General features: G+C 50.3%; 1 protein-coding gene across 1 annotated transcript in view; it reads left to right on the forward strand.

Annotated features, from left to right (window-relative positions):
- SCN8A (sodium channel, voltage gated, type VIII, alpha subunit) overlaps positions 1–5,366 on the forward strand; it is a 37,648-nt gene that overhangs the window by 22,923 nt on the left and 9,359 nt on the right. The window contains exons 16-19 of the mRNA XM_009865005.1: positions 567–1,037; positions 1,407–1,524; positions 2,142–2,296; positions 2,476–2,649. Of these exons, the coding sequence (XP_009863307.1) occupies positions 567–1,037; positions 1,407–1,524; positions 2,142–2,296; positions 2,476–2,649 (918 nt within the window). The remainder of the gene's footprint in view (positions 1–566; positions 1,038–1,406; positions 1,525–2,141; positions 2,297–2,475; positions 2,650–5,366) is intronic.

Consider the following 5,366-nt stretch of genomic DNA (forward strand, 5'->3'; position numbering starts at 1 on the left):
GCAGGAATGAAGCGGTGTGAACCGTTGCATGCCTTCCAAGTCGTGTCGTGAGCTCTCCCTGAGAGGACTTGTCTCTCCAGAGGGTTCTGGCAAAAGAAGTCTTGGGGACTGTCACTAGATGTGGGCGGGGAAGTAGAGCTGGGAGTGACCCCACTGGGAGACGGAGCTCAAGCAAATCACTTGATGCTGCTTCGGTCCCTCTTTGAGCCCTGCGCTTTGGATCCTGCAAGGGGCTCAGTGTCGGGGACCCCGCCCCAAACCCCTGGCGCCCTGGTGGAGTTGGGTGCTGCGCAGGGCTCCCCAACTCCTGGCAGGATCAGCGTCTTGTTCCTCGAGCCCTGGGTGCTTTGGGAGGTCTGTGGGACGCTAGAGCTGGATCTCAGGTCTTGTTCCTCGAGGCCTGAGTATGTCAGGAGGTCTGTGGGACACCAGAGCTGGTTCTCAGTGGGGTTTGGAGACTTAGCTCCAACATCAGCAGGACCTGGGGGGCTTAAGTACTCGTATTCAGCTTGGGAAGCGTAACCCTTGCGTGTCAGCTCTGCCAAGCGTGGCCTCTTCTCTTTCAGGTGCTAAACCTGTTCTTAGCCTTGCTCCTGAGCTCCTTCAGCGCTGACAATTTAGCAGCAACGGATGACGACGGGGAGATGAACAACCTGCAGATTTCCGTCATTCGCATCAAGAAGGGCATCGCCTGGACCAAGGCGAAAGTGCGGGAGTTCATGCAGGCTCATTTCAAGCAGAGAGGGGGCGACGAAGTCAAACCCTTGGATGAATTGTACGACAAGAAGGTGAACTGCATCGCCAACCATACGGGGGCTGATATCAACAGGGACATCGATTACCAGAAGAACGGCAACGGCACGACGAGCGGCATTGGGAGCAGCGTGGAGAAGTACATCATAGATGAGGATCACATGTCCTTCATCAACAACCCCAACCTCACTGTCCGGGTGCCTATTGCTGTCGGTGAATCAGATTTTGAAAATCTCAACACAGAAGATTTCAGCAGCGACACGGATCCTGATGGCAGCAAAGAGGTAAGAGGAAATGCTAAAAATCCCTTCTGGTCGTTTGACCGTCCTGCGAGTGCCTGGAAGCATTTTGGGAGGGAGAACTAGATAGTTCCAGCACAAAACTTGGGCTTATATCATGATGTTGTCTTTGCACTGCAGACAGAGGTTTCTTGGGCTGGCTGCTCTATGGAGAGCCACAAATACTTGTAAATATATACGATATAAATACTGTCTGTCCCGTTAACGTGAGGTGCTAGGTGGGTCACGATCTTCCTGAGGTGAAGTGAGGAAACAACTCGCAGCCCAGGAAATCTGGTGAACAAACTGCTGAGTCGTCGTGACGTTTGATATTTGTTGGTTATCGATTGGATCGGGTTTTATTTTGTGTTCAAGAAACTGGATGATACCAGCTCCTCTGAAGGCAGCACCATCGATATAAAGCCTGAAGTGGAAGAAGTCCCTGTGGAGGCACCAGAGGAGTATCTGGACCCGGATGCGTGCTTCACAGAAGGTGAGCGGGCTGGGGGAGCTGTGTGCTTACCTCAAGGGTAGGGCTCACCCTGGGTCGGGGCTGAGGTTCAGCTTCTTTGAGACCCTTCTTGGGCTCCGTGTCGCAAAGTGAAGGCCTCACAGATGTGGTGGCCCTGGCAGTGATGTGGATGACCTGTCGGTAGAGCGAGTCCATGCGTCGTGCAACTGATGCCTTGAGAAGCAGAAGAATCTGGCTGCTCTCAGGTTTTTTCTCCCGTCCTGTTGCTGGCCTCGATGTTCAGCAACTGATCCATTACGGGTATTCCCATGGCAAAGATATTTTAAATGGTTCAAGGTTATTTTATCAGCAAGTTTTCCCTTCCTCTGCTGTCAGGTGCCTGGACAGCTCACTGAACAGAACGAGCTTAACCTGTTCTCAAACTGATGTGAATTCAGGTGCCCTGGTACAGAAGTGGCGAAAATAATCATAAACCCCTCAAAGATGTGAGAGTTTTAACTGAAACTCCACGTGTTCTGTATGAATATTGAATCAAAACTGCCCTAGCCAATGGCAATTTAATGTTCTTGCATTGAATCTTCCGTTCCCTGTTGAAATTCGGGCTCACGCTCCTCCTCCGCGCGCTCTCCCCGTTGCAGGTTGCGTGCAGCGCTGCAAGTGTTGCCAGGTCAATATTGAGGAAGGGCTGGGGAAGTCCTGGTGGACCTTGAGGAAGACTTGCTTTCTGATCGTGGAACATAACTGGTTTGAGACTTTCATCATCTTTATGATCCTCCTGAGCAGCGGGGCTCTGGTGAGTGAAACGCAGACGCCTCGGCAGCCCGGCGGCGTTGAGCGAGGGGACGTCTTAATTGGGAAAGGGGGATGCGGGGGATGTGGTGAAAAAGTCCTACTTGAATAAGCTTCTGCCTCGCAACGTCGAGCCGTGCGGTAAATCCCACACGCTGATGCGAGCACCCGCTTATTTCCCAGGCTTTCGAGGATATTTACATAGAGCAGAGGAAAACCATCAGGACCATCCTGGAGTACGCGGACAAGGTCTTCACTTACATTTTCATCCTGGAGATGCTGCTCAAGTGGTGCGCTTACGGATTCGTCAAGTTCTTCACTAACGCCTGGTGCTGGCTGGATTTCCTCATCGTGGCTGTATGTATCCTCTCCTCCTTCCTTCTGGGCGGGGAAAAAAACGTTAGTTAGAAGAAGGCCGGGGTAGCGCTCTCTCCCGAGAGGTGTCCTAACCGAGTCACGGGTCTAGTGAGAATCCCGTCCCAGCTACCTGCCGGGATGAGACCCTGATCGCTGGTGTATCCTCTGCAGCTGTGGGGTTTCTGCCCTGCCCAGGCGAAGGAGGCTTTTTTCCAGCCCTCGGCTCTTTTGCTGCGCTGAAAACAGCCTTTCTAAAAGGCCTGCCCGCAGCTGGAGCTCCAGAGAGGTGGGAGAGCTCAGGCAGAGGTGGGATTCCTTGTGACACCGTCCCTCTGTAGCCATTTCCTCGCGTTATTGACCACAGGAGGAGGAGGAGGAGGAGGCAAAACCTTCCCGTCCCACCGGCTCACGAACTCTGTCGCTCTCAGCATTGGGCGTGATTTGTGAAACTTGTGCTTTGACAGCTCGTTGGGCAAAATGAAGTTCAGGGCCATCCTTGTGTTAAAACAAAAATCTAACGGCCAGGAGAGGAAAGGCAGGAGCTGATGGAATGCCAAAGAGATCTGGAAAAGGGGAAACAAGGGTCGGGAGAGATCAGCATGTAGTCACCCTGGAATCCCCCTGAAGAACATCTGGGCAGGGAGAATAAACTGGAGAATTGAAAGACGGTAGAGAGAGGTGTTAGCAATAAATCTGGCTCTGAAGCACAGCAAGGGCACTTAAAATAAGCGGAATTTGTGCTGTCAAATGATGGAATTCCATAGAGCTTGAAGTCCAAAGAATTGTGAAAGAAAAAAAAAGGGAACTTTGGAATCCCTGAGTCCTCGGATTCTTATAAAACATTTCATCACATCCAGCTGTGAATCGGTGTCCTTAGCGAATGCCCCAAGAACAAACATTAAAAAAAATGTGGTTTTCTTCCCCAAGCTTCTCACTTTGAACATTTTGAATATGATTCAGTTATGCCAAGTTGCTGTTCGGTGACATTATCACTCTGGAAATATTTCTGAGTAGGTGGAGGAACTATGCTTGGAATTCAGGGGCAGAAGTGACTCAAGATGTCTGCGTTTCCTGGGGAAAACGGAATTTTTAATCTTTATTTTATTTTTTTGAAATTAAAAAAGTCCTCTCTGGTCCCCTTCACACCTTTCCTTTTTACACACATTGTGAAGCAGAAACGCTGCTTTTCTGAAAACCGGTATCTCTTGTGCTGCCTCCAGATGAAATCCAGGCGCTTCCAGGGAGGTTGGTGGGAGCTCCCCTCTCCTCTTCTGCGCTGCTCCAAGGGAAATTCTTTGGGGCATTCAGTGAAATTCTTTGGGGCACTGAGTGAAATTCTTTGGGGCATTGAATTAAAAAAGACGACGAGCAGCTGAGCGCGAAAATAGCATTTGCAGTCCTTTTATGCTTCACTCTGTGAGTGGAATTCCAGCTGTTGGGAAGGAAAAGGTGTGTTACAAGTTCCGTTTTCTTCCCAAGTATCTGGCAGCTGGTGGAGCAAAGATAAGGAACCTCCCGGGCAGGCAACACGTTTGCAGGGAGCAGACGTGCATCTCTCCAAGGATCCCGAATTCTCTGGGCTTGAGGAGAAATTTCTTTCACTTGGTGTCATAGCCAGGAGAGTTGTACGTTTTTTGTCTACCAAAAAAATCTGAAATATGGATTTGGATATTACTCGACAAAATCTTAGCTGTGCATCGTGTCCTGTATCTGTTAAATCACTTTTTTCCTTTCAAGAAGTTCTCTAACGGGACGTAGATGGGGTGAAGTCAGGACAGCACCGTAACTAATAGAGAATAAGCCTTTGCATCGTAACAGCGCTCTTGAATGTTATTTTCCAGGTTTGGTAGCGTTGTCAAATAACCCTCCTCCTGCTCCCCAAAGCTTGCTGGGTGTGTTTGTGAAGACAGAGTCTTTTTCTGGGTAACACCGAAGGCTTCTGCTTTGCAGTCAGTCTGGAATCCCTTTTGTCTGCCGCCGGTGCCTGCTGTGTCCTGTCCGAGTGTCCCGAGAGAACAGACCCCCGAAAGCCGAACCAGCCCTGAGTGGCTTCTCCTGCCGCCCTGCTCGGCACCGAGGGGCGTCCCGAGGGCCAGAAGCTCTGAAGTGAGGGTTCAGCGCAGCCCCTTCCCTGGGTTCTGCTGCCGGGGGAAAAGGCTGCGTTTCCCCGCGTCTGGCCCTTCCAGCCCCCAGCCCTGTTTTGAAATTCGGGACCGGGACTTGAACGTACCGGCCGTTGCTGTGGGCTTGGTGGCGAAGGCTTCATCGTAAACCTTTGGGGCGTGGTTTTAATCCGTATAATTGAAAAATCGGGAAAACCACGTGGGAAAAGCAGGGCACCGTGCTCGGTTGTGGCCGCTTGCCTTGGGGCAGGTGCAAAGAGGGAAAAAGCGCGAAGCACGTGCACAAACAGTCAAATAAGATGAAATCTCTTGAGTTTTCCCGTGTGTCCATCCTCAAATTTCCCTGCGATGCATGTGGAATAAGAACCATCTTTATAATGAATTTCAATCTTAATACCCCTTCTTAAAAAAAAAAAATAACTAGGAAGTGCCCTGTTCTGAGACTTCAGCTAAAACCCCACCTGTTGTAGGAGGAGGTCTCTTGTTTTTTCCATTATTTGTTGCTGTATATTGATGTTTTTTTTTCCCACCCCTTTAAAAAAGGTTGACATGTCTTGTTTCTTATCTGTGTCTGTGATGTGGCCAAAAGCCGCC

Source organism: Apaloderma vittatum, unplaced genomic scaffold, assembly GCF_000703405.1.
Source record: "Apaloderma vittatum isolate BGI_N311 unplaced genomic scaffold, ASM70340v1 scaffold13802, whole genome shotgun sequence".
Classification (NCBI taxonomy): domain Eukaryota; kingdom Metazoa; phylum Chordata; class Aves; order Trogoniformes; family Trogonidae; genus Apaloderma; species Apaloderma vittatum.